A 24526-nucleotide genomic window follows, 5' to 3' on the forward strand; every position below is an offset into this window, starting at 1 on the left:
AAACCTAACACAATGGGGGGTCTACTAGATAAAAAAGAGAAAAGAGAAATCGGTAAAAATGCTTCCGTATGAGTGGTTCTAACACGCTAGATGTCCTCGATGGAATGACGCGAAGCAATGGTGCGTCGATTGGGATGGACATTGTACGAACATCTACCAGCACGTTCTAATTATAAACCGTGGGATTTTATGGGGGTGTTTTTTCAAAACAAAATGAATGTGTTGAACGCAAAGGAAATTGCTGTTTAGTGTTTCGTGTTAATGCATACGATAAAATGGCGCCCATCCCTCATTATTTACGCAGTATTTTTTTATTTTCGCGGAATTACAAGCATCAGTCAAACACCAGTTCAGACACCATACTGCCTTTCAGTGGGCCTATTCTACGAAACTACCGAACAAAATGGCCACTTAAAGACCTACTTGAACGAATATGGCAAGTCGTGATCTTTGCTGAATTTTTTAAAATAATTTTAATCAATAAGGAAATTGAGTCATATGAGTGTAAATAGATTGTAATTGTGTACAAGAAATAAAACAATTCAAATACCATTATCCAGTGCTCAGCTACGTCATCAACTACATGCAACAAAAATAGTTAACGGTCATGGAAGAGTCTTTCTCGAAGGTTAAAATAAAAACATCCCTCCTCTTTAAAGTTAAGTCCCAAGACGTCCAATAGGCTACTTGGTGATCTAGGCTATGTCAACATTACTGATACTCATCCAATGAAATCATAACACAATTTTTCCTTGAATTTCAGTCAATAATTAAAATTAAATTATACCTACAGGTTTCATTTAATTTTGAGGCGGGAAAATCTACCCTTTTCTAGCTAGATTGTTATTCCGTAACTGCAGCGAAATCGGTCGTATAACCTGTATACGTTAGGTAGCCCACAGCACTGCTTCCAATAAGGGACCAGTCTATTTTCCATTGAGCCCATGTCAGACCTTTGTTAGCATTGTTAGTTCGATTAAAGTTTATCTATTGTTATGCGGGCATTTTGACATATCATGCAATAGTACACATTCCCATACCGGCATTATAATAATGATTGTGAGTCATTATTCTATAGCACGGTTCAGTGACTCGAACCGGAAAGTTTGAGGAATTAATTTCCAAAAAATGAAACTTTAACATAAAATGCTGTGAACCATTGTTTTACAATTCGAATATTATCTTATCCAATTTGTCAACTTGTTCAAAAAAAGTAACAACATTATGAGTTTGGGTCGTCAAAATGAGTTTGTGCAAAACTTCTTACGAAATTATTTCTTGAATACCAAAAACAATGGCGCTGATATAGTATAATATCAGCTCCTCATTGCGGACACAAAAGTAGCACTTGGTTATAATATAACTCAGTGCCACTATTATGTCATCTAGTAGACTATTTAAAATGAGTATCTAATATTCAGCTTAGCCTCAGTAGCAAAGTTAGCTCATAATATACTCATTCAATGGGCCCTACTCAAAAACTTTCAATGAGAGAACTGAAATGGCCTGACAGGAACAATTACTTCAGCTCATTATAATATTTCACATTAGTTATTCACGCACAACCTTAATTTATTATGTAGTTTAAGTGTTCTGCTGCATGGTTTAATCGATGACTTCAATATGGGAATGGTACCTCGTCTCCTTAGGTAGTGATAGGTGTATATTTTCAAGGGGTGTCATGACCCTCAGCTTACATTGAGAATGAATGGCTGTGGCTGTAATTGGCTACGGCTGTAGCTGTTGGCAGGAGCGATAACATTCAAGATTATGCCCATCAATCAATCAATCAGTCCACCAATTTAGACACTGTCGATGGTAATGAAAAACGGCTGGATTGAAAAAGTATGGTGCCTTAATCTGCGGGGGATCTATTGATGATGGCTGTTGTGTAATAAATGTATGTGAACAGTTTGTACATATGATAACAGTGACTAAGCCGAGGCTACGAGGTAATATAGTTAGGTCCCTTTTGATATCGTGCGTTAACACAATTACATTCTCAGGGAACTATACTCACCCACTTCTATACATTCCATCAACATTGGTAAATATCTTTTACTTTAAAACTTTACGAATGATAAAATAATAAGAATAATTAAAAGAGTATTCCAACTTACCATTGTAAAACAATCCGTTCCACAGGAAGCATGAAAAAATAAACCTTAAAACTAGAATGGAGTTTAAAAATGAAGTTTTTATTTAAAAGGATATAGCCACTCTGTTAACCACTTGGCACATCTTCGGATGAAATTCTGCTCGCTGAAGATGAACAATGACCTATTGCTTGTGACCATAGACATAATAAATCCTGCTGGTCCCTTGAGCTTCTTTCCCGACCCCCCTCCCTTGCCTCCTCCATGGGCCGGTGACGTCCCATCCCCGCCGAAGCCAGCTATGTCCAAGGCATCCGAGAACGGAGAGGTAGGCCCGGAGGAAAGGGCGGCCATTCTGTGCGGATCAAAGAGAAGGCAATAAGAAAGATGAGTTGGTCAATACGGAAGTCTTAAGACACAGTGTCATCCTTCATTTCACTGCATCTTTTAGTTTGTTAAGTCACACAATCAAACAGCATGCACGTTTACTACATCAAGATCATGTATACAACAGCTGACATTCAGGTGGGTATATGGATGTACTCCTGTTTTAATATTCACAGAGTTTTGAATCTTTTCCTCTCGTCCGATGTGCACATCAGTTCAATCTTCATGCAGTGACAATTCCTAATCCTAGCCACAATTATAAGAATCCATTTTGAGATGTTATTCATTTGGCCATGGTCAAAACACAAATTATATTTCGATTAGCAAACGATTGTTTGTCCGTCTATACAACGTACACGCTACAGAACTGTAGGAAAACCGTTCAATATGATGCACACAGACACCATACACTATTCTCTTTATATTGCTCCGACCTTGCTCTATGGTATTACTTTTATTCGCAGTGCGCACCTATGTCAAGTAATACATATTTATAAGTAATTTATGCGGGCATCGGTTCCACACTAGTCAATATGGAAATACGTGGGGTTGTGTAAGCGTTAGAACAACCTAGTCTATGAAGAACACACGACTAGCATGCAAACAGGGGGATTAATGACATAGCTACGGCTAGTAGGCGATACATATAGCGCCTGTCATGTGCATCTGTGTACAGGGCTATATTTTGCTATCTTCTGATGAACTCCGTGGGTTCCCACTTTATGTATGGACACTACGGCGGAGATAACTGTTTTAGATGCCGTGCTCAATTATTGTCTGTCCATTAATGACCAACCTCGTATTATTTGTGGACAAGTGCAGTGTCCTCTTTGCTTGCTACAAAGTCTATGCTAAATGATAAGCTCCTGAAATGGATAATGCTAATTTTGTTTCCAGGGAGGATTAATTCATTTCTTTTAATGTGCATTATTTATGATTGTATTATTCCAAACATGGTTTTTGCCTTTGTAAACATTTTAAATGGGTTTTGGATTTAAAACAAATATTCAACGCCAGTTTTCAAAACTATAAAATATGAGCTGGACAGAAAAAACCCAGCCTGTTTTGTTTTCTTTTGCTTGAATAGGTTGGCCTATTTTTACATATATTTTTTTCTTCATTTTTTTTTAACGTTAGTGACTTCAAATTTCGTCAGGTCGATCATTTCATAATATCGAGGTAATTGGGTGATGTGTTTTTTGACCCATACGTTTCTTCCAATAAACACAACTTGAAAAGAAATAATAATGTTATCAAACTTATTTGATTAGAGTCAGCATACAAACAAATGGTTGAGAGAAGATGAACTACTTAAAAATACTTTTTGTGAAACAAAATTTATGTTGCCATTTTGAGAAATATGAAAATATATTATTAGAAAATGAAAGTTTGATTTGATGCGGTTAGTGTTAATGAAATGATAGAGCATGCAGATATAAAGCCAAGTACTCAATAATATTGAATACATGCATAGAAAGACAACTTCAAAATACCTTTTTTGAAGAAAATAGGGTTTTTAAGTTTTAGGAGGAAAACGAAGATCAAGGGAGCTTTAAAAATAAAATATCGTGCTGGGTTGGACATCATGTTGACTATTGCAAATTATCTTGGGATATTTACAGAATAATTAGAGGTGTAATTCCATAAAGAAGAAACCTGAGCGTGTCTGTGTCTGATACACTAAATATCAATTCAGTCTCCTCTTACAGATGTAAAATAATCTCACATTTCAGCACCATCTGGGCAGCAATTTCACTCAGCTACTAAGTAATCAAATCTGCTTAGCACAGACCATTATCGCTTAGCAAAAGCAGGTTACCAACCAAATTGCAATGTCATATATATTACCAGTCACCAGTTCTGCTTTTTATGATGCTAAGCATTTCCATGTATTTAAGCAGTAATCATTTAGTCTGGAAACGAATACTGTAAATTAAACCTAGAACGGTAAGAAACCCAACACATAAGGAGAGGGATTGTTCTCCAACTATATGGTTAGACAGTAATTTATGCAGCACTTATAATAAAGTCTACGCTCACTGAGAGATATTAAATGAGCCCAAGGTTTGGTCTATAATACATCAAAGTGTCTATGTCTGCTCTGCAGGAAATTCTGTCGCACAATATTACTGCTTGGCTATAAGCACCCTTAGTCTTTATAATGCCCACTTAATTGTTGTTATATTTAATGGGAGTATCATGTATACTACATCTATTTCAATTTTGAGTGTTGTTTGATTGAATATGGAACATTTTTAAAGACACTGGACACTATTGGTAATTGTCAAAGACCAGTCTCCTCGCTTGGTGTATCTTAACATTATGCATAAAATAACAAACCTGTGAAAACTTGAACTCAATTGGTCATTGAAGTTGCAAGAAAATGATGAAAGAGTAAAAATAAAAACGCCCTTGTTGTACAAAACAGCAGAAAGGAATAAAAGGCTTCTGGCCAGAAGTCTTTTATTATGAGAGAAATAACCTCTTTCTCAAAAACTACGTTACTTCAGAGGGAGCCGTTTCTCACAATGTTTTATACTATCATCAACAGCTCCCCGGCCATTCCTCGTAACCAAGTAGGTTTTTATTTTGAGTAATTACCAATAGTGTCCACTGCCTTTAACATTGCAATTGTTTTTTTGGTACTACAATTATACCAAGTGCCAGTCTCACCATAGAGCACAATAAACTCTTAATTTGATGTAACCATGAGAGTAAGTGTAACACCCGACCTCCAAACCACCAAATCAAAAACTTGAGAGACTGTGCTTTGAATAATAATATGTCTGCTGTTAATTTGCAAACTATTTGACTGATAATATTCAAATGATGTGGGGTTGCTGGTCAACGTAGATGCAAAATTAATTCAACATCTCGTAAAACAAAATGCTGGTAGACATTGCAATTGCCTTCTTTGAAATAGTGTACTGCCTGTAATTTGAAATCGCCCTTAAAGGCACTGGACTTGTTTGGTAATTGTCAAGGATCAGTACATGTATTCTCACTTGGTGTTTCTCAACGTATCATTAAAAAAGGCCTGTGAAAATTTGGGCTCAATTGGTCAGCGTATATAGTTGCAAAAGAATAATGAAAGAAAAACACCCTTGTTGCACAAATTTGTTTGCTTTTAGATGTCTAAGAAACGCTTAAAGCCTAAAGTCTTTCTCAGATTCAAGCGTTTTATGATAAATTAATGTGTCTCAAAAAATTACGTTACTTAATAGGGAGCCGTTTCTCACAATGTTTTTGTTATACTATCAACAGCTCTCCATTTCTAGTTTCCAGGAAAGTTTGTATGCAAACAACTATTTGGGGGCAATTATACCAATAGTGTCCAGTGCCTTTAAACGCAAAGTGTGTTTGCAAGATCTGCACAAACTACACAGTGACAGACGTTTGATTGATCATGTCATTTTTACTGGAACAAAAATTCAACAGGTGCTTGTAACACTTATACAAACTATTTGTATAATTGATGACGTAGTTGATTTGTATCTGCTCATGCGTACACGTCCGAGTCGCTGTGACATTACAGGGAGGGCGCTCTTTAACATACGATAAATAATATTCCCGGTAAAGAAAATGTCCTTTTGAAGATTACAATTTATTCGGCCTTTAATTTCCAAGGATATTCTCGGATTGCAATAATTCACGAGAAAACCCCAAATAGTTGTTGTTAAAGTGGCCAGTGGTATCTGCTGGTTAGTGAATGGTCTGTGTCATGTTGATAGCCATGATTTGCAGTATCGAGTATCGAGAGTGAACAATTTAACTCCCAATTTAACTCCCAACAAAACAACAACTTTGCGATCAAGTGACAATTACATTTCTACATGTCGCATCCTATATATGACAAAGTCGCATCCTATATATGACAAATTGGCTCTGTCATTATCGTTATCCACTAATACTCACGACTCAATGTGACCAAATGTGACTTTGGGCTTACATGTAGCTGTTGGCAATCAAAATGACATTTCTAATGGCATAAATGTCGCATCCTATATATGACAAATTGGCTCTGTCGTTATCCACTAATACTTACGACTCAATGTGACCAAATGTGACTTTGGGCTTAGCTGTTGGTGGTGGTTCTACCTCCACTGTGTATGTGCCATACATAATATCCGTTGTAGCTGCTAGAACACTTCCCAGTAAACCACTCATACCACCCTGCTCCTTCTTTCCAGACACCATCTTGAATCTTAAGTTGGTGCAATCGGTAACAAGGATTCCTTAAAGGTTTACAGCAACTTAAATTGTGTCTCAACTCGGTAATCGGGGATTCGCTTTGAAGGTTTTATGCATGAAATTCAATTGTATCTTAACTCAGCAGTGTCTTCTAAACGTTGTGTTACTTTCTTGAAACTTTACGTTGAGAAATCTTCAGACAACATCATCAGAAGTGATACAACATGTAGTTCCATTTGAAACGTTATCATTACGATTTCAACCTGCCTTATGAGTAGACATGGAGGTAGAGTTAGATGGAGTAGACAACAACTGTCAAGTTTGTGTATCTCAACTCAGGTTACTTCCTTCAAATTTGACGTTAGAGAAGTCTTCAGAAATTCAGAAGTAAAACATGTATGTATAGTCCATTTGCAATGTAATCCTTGTGAATTTCAACCTGCCCTAAGAGTAGACAACAACTGTCAAGTTTGTGTGTCTCAATTTAGATCGCATAAACGTTCTGTTACTTCCTTCAAATTTGACGTTAGAGAAATCTTCAGAAATTCAGAAGTAAAACATGTACATTTCTGTAGTTCCATTTGCAATGCAATCCTTGTGAATTTCAACTTGCCTTAAGAGTAGACAACAACTGTTAAGTTTGTGTATCCCAACTGAGTAGTATCGTATAAACGTTCTGTTACTTCCTTCCAATTTGATGTTAGAGAAGTCTTCAGAATTTCAGAAGTAAAACATAAATTTCTGTAGTTCCATTTACAATGTAATCCTTGTGAATTTCAACCTGCCCTATGATGAGTAGACAACTGCTAAGTTAACAAACTCCATCTTAGATGTTGACGTGACAGCAGTACGTATATTGAGATGATAACAAGACGAAGAAGCTTATCTTCGTATGGATAAGGACTGTTTTAAGCTGGTTTACGGTATATCCACACGTCGTCAGTTAAATCTGAGCGGTCACAGCACAATCCATGTCCTTCAATGGCCCAAAACACCGCTAGTTGACGGCTGGAAATATTCGATGTCAATCACAAAAGTTCAAACTTTAGAAGGTTTTACAGAGAAAAAAAAAAACACTTGATAATTCAAGGGTAAAATCCTGTGATGACCAGTGCATCCGAGAGATTGTGGCTGTACTATGGTAGCAGGCAGTACCGTCATCTCTAATACCAGATTGGCTTTATTTGAGCAGCGGATTTATCCTTTGTTGTATCAGTGTTGACCAGCTATGCTTCAATCGTTCACAAAACAGTTTTGTCTGAAAGCGTTCGCAAGAAATGTTTGTTTGAATAGCTATACGTTATTCCTATACTAACTAGAGGACAAGGTTGTGCATAATGGGTGCGCTCTTTTAGCTTCCCTGGGTCGACCCCGGTGTGTGGCGGTTTTTTTTTCCCAGGACGAACGTGTGCAGATAATTACCCACATTCGTCCTGGAAGAAAGAAAAAAAAACGCCGCACACCGTGGTCGACCCAGGGAAGCTAAACGATCGCACCCAGAATAGCACCACCGTAGTTTCTACCTCCACGGTGTCACCCAAGAAAACACATCTCAAACCAATGTATTATAGTTACATTTTACTCTATGGTAACATGATTTCTATAATCTTTGATTTTAAATGGAACTTGCACCAAATTATGTGAAGGTTGGACCTTTTTAAAAAGATGAAGTTAATTTTCTTTTCGTTGTTGCACGACAGGTGCAGCGCGTTCGTAATGGAGCGTGTAAATGATTACGTAATGTTTTCTATAAATAGTACGCGAGGCGAGCATCTCCGCCATTCCTATGTTCACCAAATTATTGCGTTTGAGCTGATTTCTCTTGTATATTCTTGAACTATTTAAATAAGGGAAATTTAGAAAAGGAAATAATTTTTCTAACGTAAGAATGGCATAAGAAAACCACCATTATGTTACACAGTGAATAAAAAACATGTAATAGTTAATTCTTCAACTCGTCTTTCTTACAGAGAATGAAGATAGTGTCCCTGGAACTAGGCTTGGAAAATCCTTCAAACCTGCAGGCAATCTCAAACTATTCATCCTCAAATGAAAATATAAAATCTTAAAGACTAAAGTTCAAGCAAGGAGACGTTCGACCTATGAAGAGAGACGCCCGAACACGATCCGGCCCTCGGGACATTTTCGAGTAACATTCAATGGAGAACAAAATCCAGCGCTTTTTCTTTTCAGAACTAATTTATCCCGGGACATTCATGTGAGCGACCTTATAGTTAGAAATATATATCATGATTTTTCAAAATTTGGTTGAATTTTGTCAATTTGGCAAATATTCTGAACTGTGAACAACATTTCTGTGTATCAACACTAATTAGTTTTTGTTGTTTTTGTTTGTTGTTTTTTTGCTTATGGACGCTATCATCCTGAGGCAGCTTATCAACAATGATCAGAAAAATACTCAACTTCAATTAATCCTGATAACATTTCAACAAATTCAACAAACACTTGCCATCCACATCGATAAATATTAATTTAGACAAATGAAATGTAGTTAAACCTTACTCAAGGCAAACCTTCTAACGTCAATTATATCCGCAACAACCCATGTTCGGATCGAAACATCTAAAAGAGAAAACTAAGATCGCCTAAGATGTCTTGCAAATCATGCTTTGCATCCTCGCGACCCACGACTTATTTGAAGACATACTTTAAGACAAGTAGATTAGAAGCTTTGCATGGTGAAAATACGATATGGAAAGGTTTGCGGTAACACCATGTAATGACTATCTCTTAATGAGCTGGGGTGGTTCTGAAAAGAACCGTTGGTTTCAACGCGACGTTTCGATCAGTATGTTCTTATGGAGAAAACACTTTAAGACGACAAACTTTGTTTGCATCTATGACATCTAAGCTTGTAAAGACTTCTTCAAAATAATTCGGAACTACTATTATGATTCATCCATATTTGTAGAAAATAGCTTATATAAATCAACTACTCAGTCTAACAAAAACATAAAATTGAACCATCACTGACCAACGAGTCATAACAACATTTTGTAGTCATTCGAGTTAAAGACTCTGGACACTATTGGTAACTGTCAAAGACTAGTCTTCTCACTTGGTGTATCTCAACATATGCATAAAATAACAAACCTGTGACAGTTTGAGCTCAATTGGTCGTCGAAGTTTCGAGGAAAGAAAAACATCCTTCACACATGAAGTTGTGTGCTTTCAGATGCTTGATTTTAAAGACCTCAAATTCTAAATCTGAGGTCTCGAAATCAAATTCGTGGAAAATTACTTCTTTCTCGAAAACTACGTCACTTCAGAGGGGGCCCGTCTCACAATGTTTTATACTATCAACCTCTCCCCGTTACCAATATTAAGATTTTATGCTAATAATTATTTTGAGTATTTACCAATAGTGTCCACTGCCTTTAAATTATTATTAAAAGGAAGATGATGCACAATATTGTTATAAAAATGGAAATGATTAGTTCTTACGACTCGAAACGGAACCCCATAGAAGTGATTATTAAATTCCCATTTTTCAAGAAGAATAATTATGATGCCTGTATTGTCTAACCCTTTGTCCTAAACCTACACTACGCGCATTTGGTTTTTACCTGTCCTCAAATAATCACAAAAAGCCTTTCTCTATATACACGAACGTAAAGGTCACGTTTTGAAAGGACAAGGGTTAAATTAGACTATTTTACAGTCAGCGCTTGTACTGGCTTGCTATTACGACCATAGGACGCTATACGGTTTCTTAAATGTGAGCATTAAGAAATTGCCTGTGTTGTCATGGCAACGAACATGCATAGGTGATGCTTTTGTGTAACGTCGATGCGAGTGAATTAGACCCAAGAAAAACACAGACACCGTGGCTAATTCAGAAAAGGTTTGTTTCGGTGGAAATAAGTGATAACTTGGAAAATAATATAAACAACACTTTGTCATTGTTGAGTTGAAATAAATATTATAATAAACTAACTGTCTAGGTCTTATAATATTGGATTTGTTCTCAAATGCCACCGTGTTAGGTTGCATATTCGAATGTAATACAGAGGTAGCAACTGAACGATAATGTGAAATGAAAAGCCCCATGTTACAGGTGTTTCGGTTTAAAGTGACGTTGCAAGTTTATAAAAAGGTGATTTTTACGTTCGGGCTCCATACAAGTGATTCCTCATCTCGTACTAAAACAGATGTTTTCGTGATATAGTCATTTCAGAAATTGATTATTTTGTGTATTATATAGTCCGTCCAGAATTTGTTAGAAACATGAACCAATTAATTTGGTCTAGACATTGTCAAGTATAAACAAAAATAGACACCCCATATAGAACACATGATTTACATTCCATTTTGCTTCTGTTTTTTTTTTCGTGGGACTTCATCTGTCATTTTTAATAACTCAACGTTTCTTTGATACCTTGCCGTTTCCTAAAATTAAACATTCCGTTATTAAACCACAAGGACAAAATGCAATAATAAAAAAAAAAAAAACACTCCTTTAGACAAACCAAAACAAAACAACAAAAACATCGACTGCTAATAGCACAAACAATGACGTCAACATAGCACCTTCACATCTTCGTTCTATTTTTATCTTCGGAATTTTTTAATGGTTTCAGCCATTGAGGTTGTTGTCATCGAGGGTCCATCCTTGTGCGTAATTTCTCAAAGACTCCTAGCATTTTAACCAGGAATACCGATGTTTTTTATTGTGTCATCTCAATTAATAATCGTTCTGTTTCCAAATTAACGACAAGCACATTGTGATTTTTTTTCCCAATTAATAGAGTTAACCTTTTTACAGTGTTGAAACAAAAAATTATGTTTAGAGGATTCTAAATCATTACACAGATTCTTGATTATCCTGAAGTAGGAGGTGGGCCTATTATCTTTCTCACAAAATATGTTGTTTCTCTCAAATATCAAAAAGTCGTCAAGTAATTTTTGTCGGATATTAATTGTTGTCTTTGGTTTGCTTTCTTGTTAAACAATACATTTTCACTGCAATTTTTAAAGTGTGTAATGTATAGCACATGCATATATGAATTGTCACCCTTTTTTATGAACAAGGTCTGTTTTATTTTTATTTTATTTTTTTATATCTTTTCCCTTCCCTCGAAGTCCTCTGCTTGATATAACTGCACTGTCCGAAGAATGAAATAAAAATTGTATTTTATTAGGGCCTGTAAGACTGATAGTTGTGAAGACCGAATAGGTTCTAAATAACGGTTGAATTACTTGTGTAGATAAAAATTATAATAAAACAAAGATGGCAAAAGGCAGGAACGGTGTAACTCTAGCAGGACATAAATTTCTAAATTGACTGATGGCAATCTGAACAGGTGTAGAAGACGACAGTCACATTTCTAATGTATTCTATTGTTTGAATCAGCTGACACACCAACCTTTGTTTCACCACGCGTGAACATTAATTAAGATAAGGGTAGACATAACCTTGGCTAGTTTTTAAGCAATGTTCCAAGAAAATGCTGTCATAGACAAAACCGGGCAGAATAAATTGCTGATGTGTCAACTATACACAGGTGATGAATTTATGATTAAAATTTGCCGTATTGGCGATACAGACAAGGGAGAGATGGAGTTTAGTGATTTTACGGTAACTGCCCGTGAAAACCTCAGCTGATTTTAAGTTCCGTCTGTGGACAGGCTAAATTCAGAGAGAATTGAAAATTTATATTATTAAAGGCAGTGGACACTATTTGTAATTACTCAAAATAATGGCTAGCATACAAACTTACATGGGAACTAGCAATGAAAAGCTGCTGATAGTATAAAACATTGTGAGAAATGGCTCCCTCTGAAGCTCTAACGTAACGTAGTTTTCGAGAAAGAATTAATTTTCCACGATTATTATTTTGAGACCTCAGAACTAGATTTTGAGGTATCGAAATCAAGCATCTGAAAGCACACAACTTCGTGTGACAATGGTGTTTTTTCTTCCATTTATTCCGTTATTTTGTGCACATGTTGAGACACACCAAGTGAGAAGACTGGTCTTTGACAATTACCAATAGTGTCCAGTGTCTTTAACAACTTGGGTTTCGGATTTGAGGATAAATATATTATGTCATACATCGGAAGTAACATTTTTTTCCTCTGTGCATTTCTCTGAATTATGTACTATAATCTGTCACAGATTAAACAAGTGCACAGAATAATTTCTCCAAGATAATAAACCGATTGTTCAAAACATCCCTAACAATGCATTCATTTCCTCAGACCTCCTCATCTATTGGCTCTTAAGATTGAGACGAATAGGTGGCATTTTACAATTTATTGTATGGGTGGAGGATTAAGGAATTCTAAATAGAAGTCAGTATAATTTCAGAGTCATATGAAAACACTAATTAGGATTACACCGAATGTGCCATGGTTCGTCTAAATCCCAGGAAATGAACGGCATTAAAGACACTGCACACTTTTGGTAACTGTCAAAGACCAGTCTTCTCACTTGGTGTACCTCAACATATGCATAAAATAACAAACCTGTGAAAATTTGAGCTCAATCGGTCGTTGAAGTTGCGAGATAATAATGAAAGAAAAAACAACAACCTTGTCACACGAAGTTGTGTGCTTTCTGATGCTTGATTTCGAGACCTCAGATTCTAAATCGGAGGCCTCGAAATCAAATTCGTGGAACATTACTTCTTTCTCAAAAACTAATGGTACTTCAGAGGGAGCCGTTTCTCACAGTCTTTTATACCATCAACATCTCCCTATTAATCGTTACCAAAAAAGGTTTTATGCTAATAGTTATTTTGGGTAATTACCAATAGTGTCCACTCCTTTAAACATCAGTCTCATTTCATTTTTCTAGACATTATGTAAGCCGCAGTGGGCAGCATTGAAAGACGACAGCGAAACATGATTATGAAAATAAAAAATAAAATTACATTCCAGATGATTTCAAAGGGTAATTAGTAAACAAAAGTACAGACACTCAATGTAGTTTCTAATTACTCATTAGACTGAAACTAAAATTAAAAAGCTAATCATAAATAGCGTTAAAGTGAATTGTAAACTCCATAATTGTTATGAATTATGTAAATCATTTTGTTATTATAGAGTATTTTTATGATGTAACTAGTACATGTTTGGGGCTACATTTAGGTCAGGCTACGTTTAGGGCTCGGGCTACATTTAGGTGCCGCACAGTCGTCTGTCTATGGTGACGTCATTCTTGTCGATGTCAGAACATTACCTTCCTCTACCATTAAACAACAATAACTCAAACCCAAATATTTAGTATATCGAATAATCAAATAGCAGACTTCGATAGTTTAGTGTCATCCCACGTTAAGAATAATCATCTTGCCCGCATTACTTTTAATATAACATTACGTCATAAAATTGTACGCGTATCTATAAGGAAACCGCCATTAAGGGTATTAACAAAAGTACAATGTATGTTAAATTAGAAATAATTTAAACAAGTACTCTGAATTATCATTGACATTTTGTTAATAACCATCAAACCCTGTTCCATTACGTAGAACGCACTAAACCTCCCTTCCATCCGTATAAGGGCCGTAGGGAGTTTATTATGCATGGAACTCACTGATGCGTGACCATGATGAAGCCACCATATTGAATAAGACATGAACGTGGACACGCATGACTGCGCAGATAGGCTTGCCAGGTATAGGGGCTAGAGAGAGAGTTGTCGAAGAGCGGGATTATTGGTCAAGTTCTTAAGTAGAGGGAATTGGCCTTAGAGCTGTCTGGTTTTCTTTTATACAACTTCCTGACCGCTTTTTATTAATAAGGATATCATCATCGAAGGTCAAGACGATGATGTGACGATTAGTTTTTGTCGATTGATATTATTTATTGTTTTTTCCGCACGTGACTCTGTGACCTCTCTCAAGCCTTGTTGTTTTAGGCGGGAATTAAATTTCGCGTCAGCAGACAGCAATTTCGTTTTTGATAAGCGGAGTATTTTGTCTTGTATAGAAACGCTTTGCATCCTGGAATTTAAGTAATGTGAAGTCACCTTGATTAGTAAATATCATATTTGTGTAGGGGGTTTAGATGTTTACGCTTAAAGACAGTGGACACTATTGGTAATTACTCAAAATAATTATTATCATAAAACCTGTCTTGATAAAAAGTAATGGGGAGAGGTTGATAGTATAAAACATTGTGAGAAACAGCTCCCTCTGAAGTGAAGTAGTTTTCGAGAAAAAGGGTAGTTTTTCCCACGAATTTGATTTCGAGACCTCAGATTAAGAACTTGAGGTCTCGAAATCAGGCATCTTAAAGCACACAATTTCGTGTGACCATGATGCGACAAGGGTGTTTTTTCTTTCATTAATATCTGTCAACCTCGACGACCAATTAAGTTCAAATTTTCACAGGTTTTTAATGTATGCATATGTTTAGATACACCAAGTGAAAGGACTAGTCTTTGACAGTTACAAATAGTGTCCAGTGTCTGTAAACGTAATGAGTATTTTGAAGACCTTTTTTATCCTGGCGGGTGTAATGTTTTATTAATTTTATCGATGTATGACGGTTCCACTCTGAGCATGTACTTTTTCTGGCATAATTTAAAATAATTGCCAGGTTTTTTAACGACTCTTTTTTAAATCGCATAAAGTGCGTTGCCACAATTATTTTGTAGTGGATGACCCTTTACTATGTAAGTTGGTTTCCAAATTATTATAAGTTGCTGGTTGCTTTGATGGGTTTTTGATCTTTCGCATAAATTAAAACCGTTGAATTAGAAGAAAAAAAATAATTGTACATTTGACTGGATTGGTAACACACCCTCTATTGAATACGTGTCTGTATTAAAATGAGCTGCGAGTTATACAGTGGGTGTTAGACTCAATTATAACTGCAACACATGCACTCCATTTACATGTGATGCCAATTTACTAAGACATGTACATTTTATTCATGACATTCTTTACATTAATAAGACGAGTTTAGAATTGTTAACAAGCAAGTATGGTGTATGTTATTACAAAATACAGTTAGGATACACGAGAATGGCTTGGAAATGATTCGAGGACGATAATTAAACACTAAAATACAGTATATTTTATCCCAAAATGGCGTCACTAATGTTCTCCATTGCGCATGATACCTGGCGCATGATACACGGCGTAATAGTGCATCCATCGCGGTGTACATACAGTCTACCTGACAACAAGCGTGCGGCCTTTATTTGTTCTGTCTGCCGATTGCACATTTCCTTATTAACATTTTGAGCATCACTTGTTAAAATCATTAAGAAGAGCAGTAGTATATTCGCCTTTGGCAAGTGGAAATAGTTGTTTATGTTAGAGAAGAAAAAAAAAGACGCGCAGTGGATGGGAGTGGCTTATTGACATCGTTGCAGATTACACAATTTTTACGAAAATATTTCATGATTACGAAAATGGAGGAACACCGGACGTAAATAGAAACGTAATACTTACGACTTCTGAAGAACACGACTGGCGTGATCCTCATTACGTAGCTTATCAAAATCCATCATTTTGGAGAAGGGGAATATACGCCAGTTTAGCGCTGCAGTCAAATGAGATGACAACCGCTCTCTTCGGAATGTTCATTTACCAAGGTAACCGATACAAAAAACATTGCTGACGACTGTGATGAATCGTCCACATTATAATGTTTTTCTACTGAAGTCCACTGGCTCATGTATGTTTCATACCATATTAACTGATGTTTCCACGATTCAATTGATGCATGTGGTTTAGAATTTGGTGATAAAATGGCACCATATCGCTGATATGAAGTAACAGTGATGCGCTAAAGTGACTCTCTGCAGCTGCAATGCATCCAATGCTTTCACGTCCAATCGATGCAGAGTTGTCTCCCAATACTCCGCTGACCAAATCAACCACTGGTGCCCTGCGTTAACTACGATATATATGGCGTAACCGGCCGGAAGCCAGCCACAGAGTCAACGTTCAAATAAGGCCAATTTCTATGCAGGCATGACTGATGTGTATAATGAGTTATTTTATCTCCCTTAAATGCGCTTGCAGTCAACTGAAGTACAGTCATTAGAGTTGTACACAACATATTTCTTTGAGAATACAACACAAATGAGGGTACAACTAAAGTGCAAAATAACCCTCCAAATGGAACATAGGAAACACTCTAAACACGATAAAAAAGGCACATAAGATATTTAAGAAAATGTATTAAATTAAACCGCAGTATTATCAATGAATGTACATTACAAAGACTGAGCTTATTTTAAGAATTGTGTTCCCAAAATTTGTCACAACAACAGACGACCTATAAGGTTTTCAAATGTGGAGGAAAATCGTTTCTCAATTGAGAGGATCAGCGACACTAAAATGTATATTGAGGTGTGATGAAGAATATTAATTTCGTTCAACATTGACATGAGTTAAGAGCTCTGTGCACCTATGCTATAGGAGTTCTTTAATCCAAATTCACGGGCTGTATGCCTACTTGTCTGGGATTTGTTATTTCATTTTATGAATAAATTTAATAGCTACAATTTCCGCCCATTTCTGATACAGTACCCATTCTAACATTTATAAAATGAAACCGGTAATAAGGAAATATTGTTTGTGTTTTACCCTACATCGACATGAGCTAAGCCCTTTGCACTTATGCTCTATGAGCCCTTACACGTGCTATACCTGTCTGGGATTCTACCAAATATAATGTAGAAAATTGTTTCATTTGTCAATCATCAACTGCTACAACTTTTACCCATTTCTGAAACAATATCCATTCTAATATTTATAAAATGGCACTGTGACAAGGAAAAGGCCTATTAGTTGTGATTTACCCTACATTGACATGCCTCGGATTCTACAAATTATGAAGAGTGTTACTTCAATTATGAATAAATACTAGCTAACATTTTCACCCATTTCTGAAAATGGCACCTGTGATAAGGAATGGGCATATTTGTGATTTACCCTACATTATGAGCTATACAGCACTGTGCACACTTTATCTACGAGTCCTTACATATCCATGGGCTCTTCTTGCCACGAATTCTACAAATTATGAAGAGTTATTTTAATCATGAATAAATACTAGCTACCATTTTCACCCATTTCAGATATTCTAATTTTGATAAGATGGCACCAGTGACATAGGATATTATTTGTATTTTACCCTACATCGACATGAGCTGTGCACTCATGCTAAATGAGTCCTCACAAATCCACGGGCTATAATACTTGTCTGGTATTCTAGAAAATTATGAGTATGTAGAATTGTTTCATATAATAGCTATACCATCCTCACCATTTAAGATATAATACCCGTTCTAATATTTCAGCATAAACAACCACTGCAGAATCCTATTCAATATGTTTATATATTTGAGGAATAACCTCTTCTGCGAGACGCTGGACTTAACATTATGCAGTGAATGGTTAAAGGAAGCGTTCATTCGTAAAGACAGGTGGGTTTGCCAAAATGAAAAAATAAATTAAGACGAAATGGTTACACTAGAAATCAGCAACAGAAACTTTGACACAAACATGATAACAATAACAGTGTTGTTGTCTTACAGCTTCAACTCCAACAATATCAAGTAAATTAACATATCACTGAATACAATATAGATAAAATTAAATTAATTTCAGTAAAAGTAAAAATCTAACCATAGCAATCCTTGATTTTGTCATACTTTATTTTTAGGCACAAACTCAACTTCATCCCCAAATATAAAAATAGAACAAATCTCCAATCCCTCCCTGATAGCTGTATGAAGGACCGAATCCCCCTACATAAATAATCAGCCTAGTCTCAAGGCTAGCTCGAGCGATTTGAAGCGAAAATCCAAAACACGCCTCTGTCTGCAAATTAAATTCAGTAATTTATTCCCATCGTCAGGGTTCTGTTTGTAGTATTACTGGGGAAAAGACAGACGTACTTCTATCGTAGTTCGCCGAATAGAATCAAATCGATTTAATCAAACAATTACATGGAGGATGACTTTTTGGAAAAATAAGTTTAGTAGAAATTAAATAATAAGTATAGTCAAAAATAATAATATTGACTGTTGTTGACAAAAATGTAGGAATGTGTTGTTTATGTGTAGAGTACTAGGCATCAATAAGGAGTATTTGGTAACATTGTTATTTATTACATGGTCTTGCTCAGGACATGATAATGTTCTAATGTGACATGAAATGACAATGTAAACACTTTCACGAAAAAAAACAGATGTCGTTTGCAATTTTACTAATAGTAATCGATAATCAATACTTTAGGTATGTACAGTTATCGACAATCAGTATAAATAGTAACAAATATTGTTCAAACCCAAATTCAACACCAATATCAAGAATTCTTAATGTACGAGTATAAGCCTTAATGTTGCTAAAACACAACAGAAATTCCCTTTTTCATCTTCTTAGTGATGGTGCAGATGTAATGAACATTTTGACATTCTGGTGTAGTATCTGCCCTATTGCGGGCTACACACGCAACCATCAAGGCACATATGATAATTGTCATCAGCAAACCATTACAGATAATGGGATATGATAATGTACATAGCGGGGAGAACGTCTTCTCTATACGACAGACAGTCTGCATCAATTTATAGATTCAGGCAATCAGGGACACAAGAGGGCGCCGGTCACTCATAACGGTCTTTGACTAATTGGATATGACTCAAGTTGACTTAGCTATGACTATGGCAGATGGCTTCAACAGCTGTTGAAGCTTTTCTCTTAAGTCTGAGCCGAACCATGGAGGTAGAATATAACCAATCTGTTCGTAAGATTAACACACACAAAACATACAGATTGACTAGTGCTTGTGCAATAAATCGGGTAAAAACAAAATGGCCGCAAAAGCTACTCGACAGTCTACACGCTGAATGGATTGAATGACGCTTCCAAGATATTCAAAGTAAGGTTAGGATTCCATAAAAAAAGTGTGGGAGTAGAACTGTTTACACATCCACGATGTTGATAAAGTTATTCATCTGAGTGTAATGGTTGATTGAGAAATCAGATCCACTTTTGAGAAAACTAAAAGTGCAAATCTCCCAAACCAGTATAGGGCGAGAAGGGCAAATTGCATCTACGCATGAATCATGAAAACTTCCAAGCTGAACGCCATCTTTATTTCAAGACGAAAGAGATGACAGTAATTGATGACACTTTGTCAATGAGTAAGGCATCACGAGGAAGCTACTCCAAGCTTTACCGGGAGGCGACCGGGAGCTACCGGAAGACCTTACCCGTGATTAAATCAAAAACGCCCCATGGTAGATTTTTGTGTAATAGATCGAGGCTCAAGACTTTAAGTAGTGTCGGACCAAAGTCTAAAAAATGTGAGTGCTCTGGCGTTTCGTGACAGAGACTACATCAAACTAGTCAAAACGTATAAGGAAGACTACCGAGGTTTCGGTCGTTTATCAAAGTCACTAATATTATGATTAATAACGATCCATTGTGATGAACTGCAAAGATGTTTAAACTTATAGAGCGGCTGGTTGCACGAAAATAAATACCGAGAAATAAATATTAATTTGATGATATTTCTTGCACAGATTTCAAATGACAGAGACCTAAGTACACCATGGAGACAGGACTTCTCTATGAGTAGGCCTACACACTCTACACGTGCACTCTGCACCTCTCCTGACAGTTAGAAACAGCAGACCAAACAATTCTAGAGCTCGATACAAGAAGCCACTTCACAAAATCATCACCAATGCGGCGAGTTATCTATTTTTACATATACGCATGAATCATGACACCTTTCAATCTGGACGCCATCTTGATTTCAGGACGACAGATTTAGCAGTAATTTGATGATACGTCATCAATGAGTAAGGCATAGAGGAATTAGCTACTCCAAGCCCTCTACCCTCTCACAGTTGGTCCAAGGCCACCACCGAGAAGTGGTAAGAACTACCACTCAACACAAAAAAATAGCTATTTCTTCCTCCATGATTTTACCATGTTGCTAATCTTGACCAACGGCGGCAAGCATTTTTGGTATCAAGAGGTTTTTAGTAAGCCAACTGCTCGATAATACGGGGTCGTGGGTTCGAATCTAACACGTGTAGCCAATGTGGAATTCCTTCATGACTCTGAACGCACTGAGTATACAGTGTGAATAACAAATCATTACAGGGGTAAAAATGTTAAGTAATAAATAATTTATTTCCGTCTGTTGTATTTTGTATTTTCTTTTAAAGATATACTGGACACTATTGGTGTTGTCAAAGACAGTCTTCTCACTTGGTGTATCTCAACATGTGCATAAAATAACAAACCTGTGATATGTCAATGTCAATTTTAGCTCAATATTGGTCGGCGAAGTTGCGAGATAATAATGAAAGAAAAAAACACCCTTGTCGCACGAAGTTGAGTGCTTTCAGATGCTTGATTTCGGTACCTCAAAATCTAATTCTGAGGCCTCGAAACCAGATTCGTGGGAAATTACTTCTTTCTCAAAAATATACGTTGCTTCAGAGGGAGCCGTTTCTCACAATGTTTTATACTATCAACCTCTCCCCATTACTCATTACCAAGTAAGGTTTTATGCTAACAATTTTTTAGTGGGATTACCAATAGTATCCACTGCCTTTAAATAAGATACATGACGCTTTGTAAGTATATGGAGCAAGGACACTTAACTCTTTGTCAAAGTGCCACCCACGAACATAAAATCGCATCTGTATCTTGTGATCTCATTAACACTTAATCATCAAATCTGCATAATTAGGCTCCCGGTAAATTACCAATACATAAATTTACCGTGTTAATGAGTGTTACGTAATCGTCCGCGGTTGCATCGCCTGGCTTGTCACGTGGTACCTTTATGCTAATTATACCTTTTGGAGAAATGGCTTTAATCCCTTTCGAAATAGAACTCGTAGTGTGCAGTAATTATATTTAACACTGACATTGGTTACACGGGAAGACTTAATGATTATTCCAATGTAAATAAAACTGGAACCTTTAAGTGATGCATGTTTGATTAGTTCTGGTACATAAGGGGTAAATTTCTTATTTGGGGGCTCTATAATTAGTTTCACTAAATGCAAATCATTGTGTCATTAATTCCCTTGATCCTAGAGTGGTTTCTCAACTGCTAGACCGTGTATATTTCTCGAGTTAAATATTTTGATTTTTTATTTTATTAAATTGAAAGAATATCTTCGTACTAATTTTTCAAAAGAGGGCGCTGTTTGAGTTGGACTGTGGAACCTCATAATTTTCGCGTTGATACAAAAACAGTTTGTTTTTTAAATATTATTTTATAAAATAAGATTTAAAATAATTTTTATTGAGGTAATAATTTTGCTCGATCTCCTGTGGTTTAAACAACGATGATGTAGGCCAACCTATTTAAATTATCCAGTAAAGTGACTGCTAAAGGACCTATCCAGTAAAGTGACTGCTACTTTAAAAGGACCTATCCAGTAAAGTGACTGCTAAAGGACCTATCCAGTAAAGTGACTGCTAAAGAACCTATCCAGTAAAGTGACTGCTAAAGGACCTATCCAGTAAAGTGACTGCTAAAGGACCTATCCAGTAAAGTGACTACTAAAGGACTTATCCAGTAAAGTGACTGCGAAAGGACCTATCCAGTAAAGTGACTGCTAAAGGACCTATCCAGTAATGTGACTGCTAAAGGACCTATCCAGTAAAGTGACTGCTAAAGGACCAGAATAGCAATTTCACACTGGCGAGTGCGCGAGCAGCTCTTAAAAACATTGGAAAGGGTAAACCAAATAACATTGTTGTATTTCTTTTCCTTCATTATGATGGCATTGACAGGTTTCAGTGAGGTGCGAAGGTTCACCTTGTATTCATTCTCACACCAAGACGTTTTTCTTCAAGTCCATGATCGCCGAGATGGGTCCCAAGAGAGTCGAGTGAGTGATAACGGGACGGTATAAGGTGACGGGCCGGGGTAATCAAGCGAACGTCGCCCGCTGATAAGTGGGGGTCCTAAGCTAAGCTAGAGACGGTCCAAGGTCCAGGGTTTGAGTGGGGGAGAGAATGAGCGGTTCGGAGTTGAGGAGCCTCGGGGAAAAGGACAATGTAGGGTGATGGAAGATGGTTGGGGGAGCGAGCGAGGTCAAGTGGATTGTTAATGTGGGGTCGAGATCGGATTGCTCTTTACAGAATGGATAATTGTTCGAGTTGGGACTATGTTACTATTCTGCTTAATCTGGCCCTTTTCGAAACTTCGACTGGATTTGGCTAGCTTGGGCCCCGCGGTTGTTTTGACAGTGGCGCGTGCTTTGCGTATACGCGCCCAGGGTTTCAGACGAGAGGACGAGCCTGAAGCCGAATCCAAAGCCGAAGCCGTGGTTTAAACAAAAACTCTGATTCGGAACAACCGATTCAATCATTTCTGAATTGGTAGGATTTTAAGATTTGCATTATAGTGGAAGTTCAACTACGAAATAATTGCGGTAATACGATATAAAATCTTGTAGGATTAGAGCTGGTTCTGATAAAGTTAAGTTGCTATTCACTTTTTTTGTAGAACCATCACACTCACAATAATAGTTCACATTGTTGTTACCATGAACCGCTTTTTAAAAAATAATTTTTTTGTGCAATTCTTTCCTTATTTACCAAAAAGGCTGTTTGCTGTTGAAGATAACGGCTGTATAGTGTTAACTATTTTGACAGTTTTTCATGAACTAATACACAGGTTAATAGCTCGTAAAATCAACTACTCACATGTGTTTTAAATAATAACAACTATATCACAATCCGAGTGTGAGACAAACATCCGCAGTAAAACCCAAAGTACGCCCTCTTGCGTTCAAACACGTCCAACGTTTTAAGACGAAAACAATCAATCTTGTTAGATTTGTTCAAGTCCACTGCGCAGGTTGCCGCTTGATGTAGCAAGTTACAAGCGCGGTGTTGCTGTTCATTATTCTCGAACATAAAATTGTTGTTAATTCCAACCGACTGATTCCCTTTAATGGAATATTGTGATCATATGAATGAAATTAAGTCAATGAAACACAATTTCCTGACAGTGGTCAGTAATGTCTAAAGTAAAAGCGATGTTATTCACAAAATAGAAAAGCGTTAGTTATACTCACAAAACTAGCACGAGATACGATAATCGCATGATAAAAGAACAAGTGTATTTTAACATTTCGACAGAACAGACACTGGACATCTTTTGGTAATTGTTAATGACCGATCTCATTCTTACTTAGTGTATCTCAACATATGCATAAACCAAAAAAAAACCTGTGAAAATTGGAGCTTATTGGTCGTCGAAGTTGCGAGATAATAATGAAATGAAAAAAAACACCATTGCCACGCGAAGTTGTTTGCTTTCAGATGCTTAAATGCGAGACCTCAAAATCTAATTCTGAGGTCTCGAAATCAAATTCGTGGAAAATTACTTCTTTCTCGAAAACTACGTTACTTAAGAGGGAGCCGTTTCTCACAATGTGTTATACTATCAACAGCTCTCCAATAATCGTTATCAAGTAAGATTTATGCTAATAAATATTTTGAGTAAACCAGTAGTGTCCACTGCCTTTCAGTTGTTTGACAAAAAATGAAAGCGTTTGTTCACTCACAAAGCTAGCAGGAGATAAGATCGCATCATAAAAGAACAAGTGTATTCTACATTCCGACATGCAGTAAGTGGGACAAACATAAAAGTTCAAGTTACAACGAGAGATAGATAACCAACGAGTTCTGAGAAGATGAATCTTCAACCATGAAGTATCTCTGAGATTATTGCTATGGAGATCATCTCTTATGAGTATGAAATAATGAGACAAGACGCCGTTGAAATAGTATCTCCATCTTAAAGATGTTTCGTCTAGACAAGGATCACTGCGTGGGCATTCGAGGCTTGGACCGTATCCAAATTGCCGCGTG

General features: G+C 36.6%; 1 protein-coding gene across 19 annotated transcripts in view; it reads right to left on the minus strand.

The window, feature by feature from the left end:
* Positions 1 to 24526, minus strand: part of LOC139947974 (voltage-dependent calcium channel type A subunit alpha-1-like) — a 201713-nt gene that overhangs the window by 117729 nt on the left and 59458 nt on the right. For 17 of the 19 annotated variants that reach the window (XM_071945897.1, XM_071945893.1, XM_071945898.1 and 14 more), the window contains exon 3: positions 2215 to 2451. In XM_071945897.1, coding sequence (XP_071801998.1) covers positions 2215 to 2451 — 237 coding nt within the window. Of the gene's footprint in view, positions 1 to 2214; positions 2452 to 6528; positions 7818 to 16102; positions 16445 to 24526 lie in introns of those variants that run through there. The other 2 variants (XM_071945901.1, XM_071945899.1) reach the window with 2 other exon arrangements.

The sequence above is a fragment of the Asterias amurensis genome, chromosome 15 (assembly GCF_032118995.1).
Source record: "Asterias amurensis chromosome 15, ASM3211899v1".
Lineage (NCBI taxonomy): Eukaryota > Metazoa > Echinodermata > Asteroidea > Forcipulatida > Asteriidae > Asterias > Asterias amurensis.